The sequence below is a fragment of the Panonychus citri genome, unplaced genomic scaffold, assembly GCF_014898815.1.
Source record: "Panonychus citri isolate SS breed McGregor unplaced genomic scaffold, ASM1489881v1 Contig00077, whole genome shotgun sequence".
Classification (NCBI taxonomy): Eukaryota; Metazoa; Arthropoda; class Arachnida; order Trombidiformes; family Tetranychidae; genus Panonychus; species Panonychus citri.
Window position 1 is genome coordinate 71565 of NW_026515482.1, and position 14871 is coordinate 86435.

General features: G+C 29.6%; 1 protein-coding gene across 1 annotated transcript; it reads right to left on the reverse strand.

Annotated features, from left to right (window-relative positions):
• Window positions 1-118: 118 nt before the first annotated feature.
• Window positions 119-14787, reverse strand: LOC128387156 (peroxidase-like). The gene is made up of 6 exons (XM_053346331.1): window positions 14531-14787; window positions 14041-14197; window positions 7848-8272; window positions 1799-3074; window positions 1450-1728; window positions 119-1328 (listed from the first exon to the last, which is right to left on the reverse strand). The coding sequence occupies exons 1-6, from the start codon at window positions 14574-14576 to the stop codon at window positions 1211-1213; spliced, it is 2301 nt and encodes a 766-aa protein (XP_053202306.1). The 5' UTR covers window positions 14577-14787; the 3' UTR covers window positions 119-1210.
• Between the last annotated feature and the right edge of the window lie 84 nt (window positions 14788-14871).

The following is a 14871-nucleotide window of genomic DNA, read 5'->3' on the forward strand; positions in this document are numbered from 1 at the left end:
AAATTAAGAAAATCACAATTCGAAATTGTTTTTGATCCATTCGATGCATTTGATTTCGACCTAAATTTGTGGTGAAAAGTTTCACTTGTAATAAAAAGAGTTAATTTAATGTTTAATGTTGAAAATAAATTTAATTGTATTGATTTACAAGCGATTTATTTCAATTATCATGTGCGTTCTAGATGATGGTGATGCTTTTTAGGTCTAAGGTGCTAATACATTGGTAAGAATAATGCTCCTTGATTGTCGATTTAGTTATTTACAATAGTGAGAAACGAAAAGAGAGAGAATTAGATGAAATTATGAATCAAATTAGGAATAGATTGTCAATTGTGAAACTAATCAGATATTGATCATGATCAAATTTCTTTTCAAATTTCACAATTAATTTGCTAATATAATTTGTTGGCCTTTTGTTTGTTTGTTTGTTTCACTTTCAATTATGATTTAGTAACGAAAAGGTTACAATTATCATTTGGTGTTGATTATCATCATTATTTTTACTTTCATTAATCATTGTTGAAATTATGTTTACAGATTAATATTAAGAGCAGAAATCTGAGAGAAACATTTCAATTAGTTGAACAATTAACTCTCGTAATCAGTTGATTAATTGACAATATATATTATATAAAGTTGACATTGACTTTCCATAAACACACTACAACTAAATTACTGTTGATGGGATGAATGGTTAATAATGAGCACAAAGTTAATTGTGATGAATGGCAACGATAAATGATAATACCAATTCGTGTAACAATAATTATCAACAATGATTTACAATTGAAAAGTAAATTGTGATAACGGTTTTTACGAGAAAGTTGAAATAATGATAATAATTAAAAGGAAAATGAATTATATTATTTAAAAGATTGGCATCGATTTTGTTTGAGTGGACAGAGACCTCGACTTGGCGTTTAGGAGGTGAATGAATGAATGAATTTTTGTTTGGATTGATGAACGAATGATGAAAAATGAATTAACAAGATGATGAGACGAATGAATAATCCATAGAGTAGAAAAAAATAGAAAAAAAATTTGCAAAGATGATGTTTAAAAAAAGAAAGAGAGAGAAAGAAAAACGAAGATGATAAAAGGGATGATGATGAAGATTTGACTTGAAAAATTAAAAGGTTGGGCACTTTTCTTCGTGAACATTTCTAATTCTGATGATTAGATTGTGATTTTGTGTTCGAAGCGTGTGAATTTAAGCCCCTCGAGCCTTGGCTGCGGCCGCTGCTGCTTTCGCCTTTGATTTGTATGAATAATCATTGAAAACGGAAAGGTCCATTGATGGTAAATCACGGCATTCAACATAGGGATTTCTAGAGATGAAAAGAGAAATTGATTAGTTCTTAATTGTCTTCGAATTGTTTTGCAATATTATTTGTGAAAATGTTCATAGTAAAGTATGAATTTGGCTCCATGTCTTTTGTTCAAACTTACGAATGATGATCGGGCATAAGAAGAGGATAAAGTTGAATTGTTTGAATATCATCTGTGTTTTCGCACAATAATTTGGCTAATTTAACTTTACGAACTTCATTAAGTTGTTCGAGAGTAAGTGATGATGGCCATCCTGAATTTTCGTACCAAAATCTGTCACCACGACGAAGATTAGCAAACTGTTCACCAATGATACAAGCGAATGTTGGTCCAACCAGTGAACCAGGTGATGGGTATTCAGCTACACCAGCTGACCAAAGGTCAATATCGTCAACGTGTCTATTGGAAATAAGTTGAAGTCGTTTGTTAGTAAAAATTTGATCGTTTCTTGTTAATTTGCAAAACTTACTTGTAAATACTGGCCATTCGGTGGACAGTCTTGTTATCAAAGGTGCCAATAAGATCGTAAAATCCTTTAGCCTTTTTCAATCCACAGAATTCACGGAAAGCGTTATAACCAGGTAATCCAACTTCTCGTCCTCTTTGGATGTTAATTGCAGCTAAATCGTTACCGAAATGTTCACCGGGTTTCTCGAAAAGATGATTAGTTACTTCGGTTGACACTTCTGGGTCCATTCTGTTAGCCTGTTGATTGACCAAACCTAAAATGAACGAATCAAGGTGACCAGGTTTGTAAAGTTCATATGGTTGTTGAAGTAATTGAGACAATCGGATTGATTCAATTTTATCGTGATATTTGTTGTATCTCTCGATAACATCGGGAAGGATTGAGTGACCGAAACGGAAAGCAGCAGCTTGGAAGCCAAGTCTCATTCCTGGATTAATCTTAGAATCATAACCATTGTAGAAATCGTGTTCAGCCAAATCTAATCCATATTTGGACATCTTTTCTCGGCCTAAGACAACGGGTAAGAATTCGTTGAAGGTAATGTGTTGAATTTCAGCGACAATAATTCGTCGGGTCTCTTGGAAAACGGTCTCATCATCCCAATGAGGATTAGCGAAAGCAAGGAAATCAGCGATTCTATTGTGTTCTCTCATAAAAACGGTGTGTAAAGTGGTGATTCCAAGTTGTTCATTGGCACGAGGATCTCCAGCCTCGAAACAGTACAAGTTTCGTGGTCGACCACCTCTTTGACAGCCTTTGTCGGGGTCACTTGTCTTCATGGGAAGTAAATCTTTAAGACCCAATTCCTTGTACATTGGTGTTGTCTTTAGGCGACCACCTTTAAGAGCTCTCAACTTTTGGCTAACCTCTTGTGATGAACCATAGACAAAGTTACCATCCAAAATGGCGGAGATTGAATTAACTTGACCTCTTGGACCCAATGGACAACCAGGCTTAAGACCAGCGACAACTCGAACAAAGTTCATGCAGGTTCGCTTGAAAAACTTGTAGAAAGGATCATCTCGAGGTATTTTAACGGGTAAACATGCTGGATGAGAATCATCTTCACCTTCACAACATTTCAATGGTTCACCAAATTCATTGGTTGGAGTTGCACCTAAGGTCATATCGTGGTCAATTAACTGACCATAAGCCATTAATAAATTGGTAACATATTGATCACGTTCGGAAACATCTTGATGGATAATGAAGGAAACCAAACGTGCTGATGGAAGCTCAGAATCGTCATCAGCTGATCGTCGAGATTCAGAAATACCTGAAAAATGAAATAAACAAAACGATTAACAATTAGTTTGATTTGATTATTTGATCATTTAAATTGTTATTTTTAGTGGTGCAAAGTAATACAAGTGTAACTTTTGGTCAAAGATAACGGTAATAATGATGATGCTAATCATTATATTTATGATTATTGTAATAAAGTCATTACCATTATTATCATCATCATCATCATCATCATCATCATTATACTTTATCAAGATCATTATAATCATCATTATTTAAATCACAATTAGGGTTAATTCAAGTTGAATGTTTTTCATGTTCACAATGATATTGCAACATGAATACATGATTAGTGAGCTAATTGAATTTTTTTTTCTTACTCCAATCCAATTGTTGTACAACAATCAACTAATTATAACAAACTAATCTGAATCTTTAATAGTTTTACCATATGATATAAGAATCAATTGTTTAAACTAAATCAAATTAAGTAGCCACTCGAAATAGTAATTTGTTTCATAATCAATCTTAATCACGGACATGAATAATACATTACATTATCTATTAAATGATTTAATTGTTACAGTTAATTGCTCAGAATGGAACCAATTAAAACAGAAATTAAATTGCTCATCTTTAAATAATTTACCTTTTAACTAATTGTTATAATAATAGAGATAACAATCAAAAACTACAAGCACAAAAAGTCAACAATATAATAACTTTATCGTCTTAATTGTAATTGATTAATGTCACAATTAAGCTATCAAACAGTTGACAGTTAATATTAATTAACTTTCTCGTTATCCATTTACAGTTGATACCATTTTTTTTGCTCGTAGTTGTGTTCACCTTAATGAGCAATGAATGTTAATTGTTTTATTGATAATTAAATAAATCAGTTGATTTTTGAAACTTCCTCTCGACCCAGAAAAACAAACATCAATGTGTATCAATTTCAATAAATGGTCATCTTGGTGACAGTTTTTTTATTTACCATCATCATAATCATAATAATTGATACAATTTAAAGTTAATCAATCTCTCCCTCATCATTACAATCAACTGGGAATCAAATTGAATCAAACGATAACCAAATTGTTTGATTAAGATTTTTTTTTCTTTCTACTAATCAACTGAATATCTTCCTCGTTTCATGATGATAATTATGATGGAAAAAAAAGTTCTTAAATAAATTCTAAAATCATCGTTTGACATTTGACTTGACACCAGTTTCCATAAGAGAATCGAATTTTTTTTCGACCCTCAGGCCAATTTCCGATGACACCATTTTTAAGATTCACTTTTTTCTCCACTTTTTGTTATTTTTTCTCTTCTCTATTATCACAATCAACATTAATTGTTGATTATTGTCACTAAAAAATCGAGACAACTGATTGATTGTAAACAATTGAGATAAATTTCTATCAAGGTTTGATTTTAATTGAATTGATTATCATGAAATTACATCACAAATCTGATAAACAATCAGGAAGAAATATTTAATTCAAATCTATTAATATAATTTTAGATTAACATTTAATTGTTATTGTTTGAATTGTGGTCAATGGTCAAGAATGAAATTACTTTAGGTCAGTTTTATGTCTCATCTTGTTTTCTGCTTAATGATTATCATCATCATAATTATCATTCACTGAATGAAGAATCAAATATTTCCATATTGTTATTAATTTCCTCATCACAATCAACTAATTAACTGGAATAAACAATCTACCTGTCTGATGATTATTCAAATGAATACATTTATTGACTCTGATGTTTCATATTCATAATTCATATTTCGTCCAGTTAGAACTTTTTTTTTCTTCATTCTTTTATTTAACATTATCGTTCCAACGAAAAGGTCACATGACCTAAAGAGATGAAGGAGTAACGATTAACTTTTTTATATTAGATTAGAACTTTTTTTTCTCTCTTTCAATTGTATGGAAATTAGATCAACCTATTGTTTTAGCAGAAAACTTTTTCTTTTCAATTTAATTAACTTGTTTTGATTAATGTCTTAATGATGATAATGATAAACGAGGTAAAAACAGTTAGAAAGCTATTACAATCTAATCATTTGTCTTAATAAGCAAATTTGACTATTTAAAACATCAATGAGGTTTTAATGTTCACCAATCACAATGACAATTAAAACATAATCATCACCTTATCATCACGATTATAATCATCAAATAATCATAATTAACACCTTCAAGTGTCAAACGAATATTGAAAACCAAATGACCGGGAAAAGTGAGAGTAAAAAAGAAAAGTAAAAGTGACGATTTGATGTATCATTTACAACAATTAATCTTAATCGTTTTGTTAATTATATGAATTAACTTCAAATTGATTCAGTTAATTGTTTACAAGCCCTTTAACTAACCTCTATTTCTACCTGTTACTTACCTTTGTGATAATTTGATGAATAGAATTGAAAGAATGAGGATGTTGATAAATTGGACAAATCAAAGGTAAGAAAGTGAAAGAGAACAATTTAAATTATCAATTATTATTAATAAGAATAATAATAACGACAAAGGCCTGAGAGGAGAAGATGCCGCAAGGTAGATGGCACAGATTCGAGATTGGGAATAACCGTTAAGAAGTAAATGATGAGGAGATGATGGAAAGAAACAAAAAATTAATTCTCTTTTTTAAAACAAAAAGAAATTCAATTTAAATTGACCATCATCTTCTTCTAATAATGGCGACCTAAATAGTACCTGTCCATCTTCATCATCCCATGAAGATCTGAGAACGATGAGAAAACACTGTGATCACCATGTGAACGGAATAAAGGTCAAAAATTTTTCTCCCGTTTGTTTGTTGTTTCTAAAATTTGGAATTTATAGAATTCGATGATCATAATTAACTAATCATGAATCTAAATGGTTATTTACTTTCCTTGCTATTGGATTCTCTTTGATTCACCTTAATTAACAATCAATAGTATAACATTAATTAGCTACGTTGATTGTAAAGAAGAGCAAAAGTAAAAAAAAAATGAAAATACTCTTTGCCCTGAGGGCAGAGAAATCATTTAATCAATGATTGATTTAATTATTATTACAAAATCATCATAAAGTTAACATTATTTTCACTAACAAGAATGTGAGTTGATATTAACTGCGACAATTGTTACTTATCAATAGGAAAAAGTGATCGAGTTAATTAAATAATAAGTTAAACAAGTGATTAAAATTGTGTTAATTTAGTGACTCAATTAAATTACAATTTAAATCGGAAATTAAATGTTGATTCAATCAGATTTCATCTTCATATTGACCAGTGATGAGCAGTAAATGATTCGTATTGACCTCAACTCTTTCAGCCATTTAAAAAAAAACCTTTTAATGTGATTTGATTATTAATCACATTCACACACACACAATTTAATGTCGATGATTTTGTGATTAAGCAATAAATCAACAATTAAGAAAAAGAAAGTTGATAAAAATCGTCATTAACACGATAGAAATCAGTTGATTAATCTCAAATTAAATCTGATTCGTTAATCTTAAATCATTAAGGAAAATTGTATCCACACAAAGTGATACAAATAATTAAAAAGGCCTGAAAGCTAAAGTCCAAATTGCTTAATTGTAACACAAATCAAATTAAGGAAAAACAAAAATATAAACAGTTAAGCCTAAACAATTTATTATTAAATCAACAAACATCATCTTCCTCTCTCTCTCCCAAACAATCATCACAATTAGCAAACTAAATTAGATACTCAAGTAATTAACTAAAATGAAAAAATCTTTCAACACAATTAAATCACTTTGAATGTTTGACAATTTATTATTATCAACAATTTAAATCTTCTGGGCATTTTCATCATTTCATGTAATAGTTACATCATCATGTTGATTGTTCATTTGTTTCAATTGGAACTTTTTCCTCTGTGAGAGCCTTTAATTATCTCCCTTCTCATTGTCACCTAATTTCATCTTCATTTATCTTCCTCTTTATCACCATCTCCTATTTTTACTCCTTTACTTTCTCTCTCTCTCCCTCTCCCTCTTTCATTCATTGATGAGATGATAATAGTAACGTAACGGTTTAAGTTGTAACGTTACGATTCATAGTGGAAAGTTAATCTCGACAAAAAAGAGACAATGAACAATTTAAAACAATAATGAAAAGAAAACAAAATTTGATGTAAATAAAAACAATTGATGACAAAAACAAAAGGGAACGTGTTTCACTTTATCAAATTATAATTAAGTTAATTAATAGCTGGTTGGATAATTAGTCAACAGCTTAAGATTTTAAAGAGAGGAAATTATCTTGTTGATGATAATGATGATGTTTAATGTCACCAAATTAAAAATGATATAAATAAAATTGAATGTATTAGCTGGTTAAATAGACGTTGAAACAGGTAAACAAATAACGGTAAAAAAGACAAGTGAAAGAAGAAAAAACTTTTCTCAATTGAGAGAGAGAGAAAGAGAGAGAGAGAACGAGAGATAACTGTAACAATCAAATAAAAGGTAAATGATAATGATTATGATTATGATGATAATTTAGGCATGATGATGATAATGATGATAAATTGATGTAGTGAAAGTGAGCTGGTTTTTTTCTTTAGGTTAAAATAAATTACGATTCAGTACAATAACTGCTAATCCCCTTTAGGGCTTCAACAGTTTCGATGTGATTGCATCTTGGTTTACCTTATCAATAGTATATATCTTGATGATGATGATGATAATGATGATGGAGAGGATGAGGGGGTAGTGGTTGTGGTGGAAGATGATTATTTAAATGAGAAAAGATGAAAACTTACCATCGGCATAAGCGGGAGGTAAAAATCTGACCATTGCTGAACGAGCTGATCCCCATGATGGATAATCCAAATTATTACACATTCCGGTTAATGTACGATATTTACTGATTTCACATTTAACGGGCTTTAAGAAAGAGGGACAAATGTCTCGGACGGCAGTTCGATAGGTATCGATACGAGGTAAACCGAAAAGAATTGTCTCTCTTGAAAGGTCATACCAATTGGCCAATATTCTGGTCGCTTCTAATATAATCTCAGCTGAGACGGAGATATGAGTCTCTTTGGGTGAATCTGAAGATAATTCCTTAATCTCTTCGGGAACATAACTACCCAAACGGGTTTTGGCCTCGTGAACGGCACGATTAACATCTTCATATGTTATACAAATTTGACCTTCTCCTGGATAATATGTAGATCGTTTTAATCTAAAAATGGATTAATAAAGAAACAGATAAATAAGAAACAGATTAGAACAGTTAAAACTTTTTTTCTCTCAACATCTTAATTGTTGCGATTGATTAACTTAAATGATTTGATAATTGTATCAATTACTATTGAGATTAATTTGTAATCAACTCCAATCAACCAAATTAAATGGCTTGAAAACTGATCATTAGATTATGGAAATGTATTAATTGTAAATAGTACAATTAAAATATTTTCATCATTAATCATGAGTTTGCTGTTTCAATTGAATTAGATTGTCGTTAATTTAAGTAATCGTAATGATTAACTTTGTTTTTTAATCTTCTTCCTCAACTAAAAGACCACTTTAAATCCGATTAATTATAATAATTGATCAACTTTTTCAAGGAGTTAATTACATATCCGGTAAATTATGTTACACTTTTTGATTTTTTTTTGTCTTAATCTGTTTGTAAATTATGTTAACGATTTACTAAATCATTTAATCTAATAACAATTACTAATGATGATTAATATACATTATCATTCATATTTTGTTATTAGAAACATGTAATTGCAATGAAATCATGTTATCCGAAAACTTTATCAAACTAAATTAAAGTTAATTGTCAAGTGAAAATTGGTATTGTAAAAATATTTAATGTTTATAATTAACCGGTTAAACTTTACTATTTGTTGTGTAATTAAAATCATATACTACATTGCTAACTTAATTAAACTGATTTAAAAGTTGACCCAAAGGTTAATTAAACAATTAGATTTACAATACAATGAATCAGATCAAATCTAATCATCGATATCATTAGATTGCAATCAATATATTTATGGCCAAAAGCCAAAGGTTTTAATGAGAACTAATTTTTTTCTCATTCATCTATTGTCGATTGAAGTGATTAAAACACAATCAACTAATTGTAATCTTTTACAACAATAATGCTGATCAATGAGAAATCAATTTGTTGATTTTTACAATTGTTACAATTTAAACCAACATTAAATTGCTTTCGTCTGATCGACAATTAAGAAAAGGAAAAAAAAATGATAACAAATCTTACGGGAAGATAATCAACTGATCTCATTGTCAAGTTCATGTTGACAATAAATAACAACCAAGATAGTTAATTAGTCGGACAATTAGTCAATTTAGAGCAGCATGAGCATAAGCAACATGAATGGTTTACAATTAACTAATTGTTAGGAATAATAATGAAAAGTTGTAGCATCACTTTTTTGTCCTCTAACTAAAACATTGACGACAATTAAGCCTTTTGATATTAATCATTGTTACAATTTCATTCTTAATAATTTAGTTAATTGTATATTGAGATGATGATGATGATTATCTGTTAACAGATAAAGTGTTGAGATTTTAACCCTGAACTTGGTGAAGATGCAAAAATTTGGCAGAAAAATTTCCGGGTAAAGAATCAAGAAAAAAGAGACAACTAATGATTAAGGTTTGCGTTTTTGTAGCAATTTAAATTGTTGCTTAATTGTGACAAAGTCTGACAAACAAAATTACAGTAATTTACTTAGCATGGATTGGAAATGCATGTAACTGCAATTGATTTAAATTAGTCTTGATTGCTGTGTACGTTGTTAAGCTTATTTTATTAACGGGATAAAAAAAAAGTTATGTTTCAATGTTGATTGTTAATTGTGTTGATTTAATCAAATCAATTGTAATTTAATGACTAATTAATCAATTAGTTTGTATCAATTGTGTTGGTGTTAAGTGTGTGTGTGTGTATTTTTTGTGCTACAATTAAATGATTTTACCGTTAAATGTTAGACAGCTAAGGCACTTAATTGTTAAATTAATTATCGATCACAATTGATTATCTGGGATTGATTCCAATTGGTGATCATGATAATAGACACAAAATGAGATTATCTCAAGCAAAGTTGATTATCTTATTAATAAGAGGTGATGGATTAACTGATTAATTGAGATTTGGATTGTCATATTAGCACGAATCAATAAGACTGTTGGTGATTTAAATTTAGTTGATTATTTTTTTTCCTAATTTTCTAAAATTGTCAACTAATTGTTAACAATCAATTTGATAGACAAAAATCATTTGTATAATCTTGAGAGAGCTAAAAGAAACTAAAACTTTTCTCTTCCAAATAATAGTAACTAAAAAACGGTGATTCTTTTGCTTCTGCTGCACCCCAATGGTTTGCAACTCGATATTTGAACGCAATTATTGAGTTCTAATCATAATCTATCGTGTATTAATGTAATGATGAAAAGTTGATTAGAGTTAATTGTTACTGCAATTTGATTGTTTACGATAAGAATAGTAAATTTAAATGTGAATGAATGAGAATCGGCAAAAGTCATGATAATGAATTTGAAAAGAAACAAAAATTCTGTGAGAAGAAATGAAATAGTAGGAAAATCTCATGGAAACGAAAGGCCAAACCCTGAATTCTGAGACACAATCAAAGGTGAGAAAACAATTGGTACCATTTAGTTAAGACCTTTAAATGTCAGATCTAAATCGTGGTGTTGATTGCACTCGAATGTGTGTCATGTTTTATAATAAGCTGAAGATTATATTGCATAACATATGATAAAGTGATGGAGGATGAAGAAGACAGATAATGAAGAGAGAGAGAGAGAGAGAGAGAGAGAGCCATTGTTTTTGACCATTAGGACGAAAAGAGATGCGAATAAAATAAAAGACAATATTAGATTCATTTATCTGATTAGTTTTCATAGTTGATTAACTGAATAACCTCAAATAGGAGGGAACATGTTTTCATACCTTATAACTGGTTCATTCAACAAAAACAACATGAAAGATCATCATGATGAGCCTGAACAAAAATGAGGTAAAAAAATTGAGCAACAGAAACATGAGAGAAATTAAGAAGATAGAGAGAGAGACATCAGGATGAGCATGATGATGATCTGAACTCAGAATGAAAAGTTCAGATTAACCCAGAAATATTTATATATCTTCTTGATTCCTTGGGAAAACTGTCGTTTATCATGTTGATCATATTTTATGTCTCATTCCATTAATGAAATCATATTCTCATTCAGCATCACTATCAATAAACTTGACAATCCTGATGATTGTTTTAGAGGTTAATTATTAATAATATCACAACGGATTTGAAGATAAACAATTTAATCTCATCGATAATGATCAATGAACAATTATAAATCTTATTATCAATAATACTAATCGTCAATATTTCGTTGGGCGATATTTTATCATTAATTTCATTTCTTTTTTTCATAAATCCTCTTGATCCAATTTTTGGCTAATCATTGATCATTTAACCATCAATTCAACAATTTATTTGTAATTTCCTACCTGTTGAACTATATATATTTCCTTCCTCATCATTATCTTCATCAATTTGATTCTTCATATTATTTTTTTTCCTTTCCTCATCATCTTCATCCTTAAATCAATCCCGATCTCATATTATCAGATTGATTTTCATTTCAACTACTGACCATCCAATCACCATTATCATCATCATCATCACGATTAAAGAACGGAATCTGAATCAACTTTCACTTAATAATAACATATCATAACAATCAAAACGTTAACTGTTAACAATCAGTGAACGAACAAATTTTACGATTCACTTTTGGTTTTTTGTTTCAAAGATCACGACAAACAAACAATCAATAAACCACCAACAATTTAAATTATTAATCCAAATTATGAGCTAGTTTCACTGCTTTGAATTGAAAAGTGTCACTTAAATGGATTGGACAATTAGCAAAATAAAAAGTGATCATCATGATAAAGTCAATCAGAATGAACATCAACTTATCTGTAACAATCTAATTCATCATCATCATTTATTATTATTAATTGATAACGTTTCCTGTTCAATTAACTGGAGCCATCAAAAATTAGTCTATTGGTAATCGAGAAAACTTTTTGTACAGATCGACTCAATTGTTGAGACCATTTTTACAGAAATGAAGAAAAAAACTTCATGAAAACTCATCGATAAAACTTTTTCAAAGTAAGAAAATTTTTCTTGAATTTGTTTTTTTTTCTGTTCTTTCGCCTTCTTACCAAACTGTTTGAAAGTTTGTCTTTTTTTGGATACCTGAACTTTTTTCTCGAGCTGAAGTGCGAGAAAAAGTTCAGGTATCGTTTGAACCGCCACACCGGACGTGATTGACAGGCTCACCCCTTCGAGATAAATATACATACAATTATATAATTTGCGAAAATCAAATTATATCTTTTTACCTTCTACTACTTTTACTATTCATCCTCTTCCTTCATTCATCCATTTCTCTTTCTCTTTCTCTCTTTCTCATCATCATCATCATCATCCTTGTTTATATTCAGCTTTGCATAGCTAATTAATCCTTTAACTTAAATTTCCAATCAATTGAACACTGAAACTTTTAAATGTTTCAATCAAAATTTTTTTAGACAAAAAACAAAACCAATAAACTGGACTTATAGTTAATCATGTTGATCATCATGATATAATGTTAAGATTATTATTTACAGACCGGGATGAGGATGCTGAGCTTAGCATGATAAAGAAATGAATAAAAAAGTAATAAGAATAAAAAATTACCCAGAATTAACCATTTACTATCCAACTTAATCTTATTAGAACTTTTTTTTCTTCTTCTTTTTTATCATTTAAATGAAAAATTTTCTCTCCAATAGTTGAGGTTACTGGTTCACTCTCACATGTAATTCATGATTCCAATCATGATAATGATTCTGAATCGTAATCGGGAATAGAGATATTGAGGAACTGATTATTGTTGAGAATGATTCTTGACACATTCTCAATAAATGATGAGCAATGATTAAGGATAAAAATGATTAGTAAGATAAACAGATGAACTCGACGACAGTTTTTCGCTCATCGAATGTATATAAAAAAAACTGGTTATATTTTCGATGCTAGCGGACTAAACACTTTCGATAAACCATTTTCGAAGATCATGTTTGGTAACCTGGTTTTCGAAGATGGTGATGCTCATCATCATCATCGTCTTCTTGTTCATCTTCATGAGAAAATCAATAAACAGAAAAAACCACTCAAACTTTTATCTCTTTTTTATATTATATTTCTCACCTTAAACTTTACCCACAGAATTGGGATCCACTTTTCATCATGTTTCTCATCAATTTGGAGATTTGAACTTTTTTATCAATTAAAAATTCTAATCATTTTATATAATTCAATCGAACTTTTAATAAATAGTAAGTTAATTCTGTCTGATTCTAATTAACTAATTGTTTTTTATGATGATTAAATCATTAGAAAAATAATCGAACATTATTATTAATAATAATCAGCGAACGACAGATTCACCTTAATCAAGTTTTCTGAACTGATTTTCTACCTTTTTTTTTCTTGCTTGATTTCTAATGAGTTCTAATTGTGACCTTTTTAATTTACAATTAAACTCGATCAAATATATATTTATATTTATAGCTAATTTAGAATCAAATATTATTATATAAATGGTAAAAGTGGCTCATCAACAGCCTCAAGAAAGTAATTCTGTTTTAGAATCAAATCAACAGGTAATAGAGACCGAATTGAGCCTTAAATTAACGCAAATTTATATTTAGTGTTTATCTTCATCTTCATCTGTATCTTAATCATTAACAACATCATCATCATCATCATAATCAATTTTTTATCTTCATCATGGTTTATGTATCTATCTAGATCAGACATACACTCACACACAATTAATTGAATACATGTTGTTTGTATTAATAATTGATAGCACGAAACTTACCTTGGAACATAATCTGAGATGTAATTAAGTCCAGGGGACATTTTGATTGGCTCATGATCGGGCGGTTGATGGTCAGAGGCATAAGGTTTACTCCTTGATACAATTAATGCACATTCTGGTGAATATTCAGAGCCATAACTTGGTTCTGATGAAAAGACTGGAGAGGAAAAAGGAAAAGGAAATCGAAATGATTAGATCAAACAAAATCGAAAATATTAATAATCAATTGCAGAGTTTCATCTAATATTTAGACGGAAAATCTTCATCATTTTCGTAGAACGAACAAATTTTCAAAGATAATGTTCGAACTGCAATGTTCAAAATTATCTTCGAATCTAAGTTAAGGATAGATCCACGATAAGTGAGAAGAGAGTTGAGCATTTCTAGCAAAATGAACTATGTATTACTAGAGATATTAAGTAATTAAGAGTATTAAGAGAAACTATTGGTCTATGAAAACGTTTGGACAAAGATCGAAAAATCAACTTACCGGTTGAGAGTTGGATCAATAAAACGATCACTTTGATGGAATACATTTGAACGAACTGATGTTTCTACCCAGAGAGATAGAAGAATATGAAGAATTAAAATGAATAACAATTGTATTTAGAAACAATTAACACAGTTGAACACAAGAATTAACTTATATAAGATGATGACGAGAAGTGAAGAATTAACAATTTATCCTGATGCTGATATTCCGATGCTTCTCATCTGAATGCTGTTCAATGGTAAAAGTCACTCACTAAAACAGAAACTTAAGCTTACAACTTTTTACTATTTCTTTTTTTCTCTCCTTCTTTTTACTTCTTCCCTCCCATTTACCTTTCT

Bases quoted from the DNA above. Each gene is read 5' to 3' on its own strand.
- LOC128387156 (XM_053346331.1), bottom strand. From the start codon at position 14,576: ATGTATTCCATCAAAGTGATCGTTTTATTGATCCAACTCTCAACCG. The intron at 3,075-7,847 runs GTAAGTTTTCAT...TTCATTTTTCAG, and splicing joins ACCTCCCGCTTATGCCGATG to GTATTTCTGAATCTCGACGA. The intron at 1,729-1,798 runs GTAAGTTTTGCA...TATTTCCAATAG, and splicing joins CGAATGGCCAGTATTTACAA to ACACGTTGACGATATTGACC.